Below are 786 nucleotides of genomic sequence, written 5' to 3'. Positions count from 1 at the left end.
AGCGACATTATTTTAACAGCATTTTAGCTTTTATTGTTTCCCATCCGGAAACTTCTGGTCTGTTTAGAGGATTTTATGTAACTTCGCACAAACTTCTGGTTTAAACTTCTTTATTATTTAATCCTTTTATTGTTTGTCACGTGACCCAGAGCTGCGACCCGCCCTCATTTCTATAACAGCGCCGCTTTATTCCCGCCCTCACTCATTTGTCCGACGGTCTTTGAAGGCATCGCCGTCAGTCCCACAGCTGAGCGGCTCAGCGCTCTGAACTCCCGCAAACACCCGCAAACTGACTGATTTTATGCGGGAGCCTCCGTCCGGACAGCGGAGCAGCCAGCGGGAGGAGGAGGAGGAGCAGCAGGAGGAGGTAAGGAGAAGGTTGCAGCTGCTGGGTCTCCGGGTCCTGCGTGGGGCTCCTCCCGCTCAGATCCAGCAGCTTCCACCGCTTTCATTCGGGACAAAAGCTCGCGGCCTCACCTGCTCAGCTGGGGACCCTCCACGTGTTGGTTTCCATGGAGACGGTGACGGCAGCCCTGCAGCTGTCAGTGAGGGCCCGGCTCAGTTCAAAGGGTTCCGACTGAGTGCTTAGATCTGACCGCTCAGCTGAGGGTTTATGATGGAGCAAGAGGCAGGGGCGGATCTAGACCAAGTATACCAGGGGGGCCAGGAGGGGCCCGGCCCAGAAAAGCATCAAATAAAAAACGGAGCAAGAGATTCAAATATATAAAGAGACCTGCATGAAGTGACATTTCTAATTAATCAGGTTTAATTAAAATTCTATGTCTT

General features: G+C 51.9%; 1 protein-coding gene across 2 annotated transcripts in view; it reads left to right on the top strand.

The window, feature by feature from the left end:
• The first annotated feature begins 251 nt into the window (after positions 1-251).
• The window catches only part of kifc3 (kinesin family member C3), a 48,328-nt gene continuing 47,793 nt past the window's right edge, over positions 252-786 (top strand). The window contains exon 1 of one of the 2 annotated variants that reach the window (XM_015402441.1): positions 252-367. In XM_015402441.1, the coding sequence (XP_015257927.1) occupies positions 302-367 (66 nt within the window). In that variant the 5' untranslated portion in view covers positions 252-301. The remainder of the gene's footprint in view (positions 368-786) is intronic. The other variant, XM_015402442.1, reaches the window with a different exon arrangement.

The sequence above is a fragment of the Cyprinodon variegatus genome, unplaced genomic scaffold, assembly GCF_000732505.1.
Source record: "Cyprinodon variegatus isolate N-32 unplaced genomic scaffold, C_variegatus-1.0 Scaffold1349, whole genome shotgun sequence".
Taxonomy (NCBI): domain Eukaryota; kingdom Metazoa; phylum Chordata; class Actinopteri; order Cyprinodontiformes; family Cyprinodontidae; genus Cyprinodon; species Cyprinodon variegatus.
Note: the sequence above shows the minus strand (reverse complement) of the source record. Positions and strands in the feature narration are given on the sequence as shown.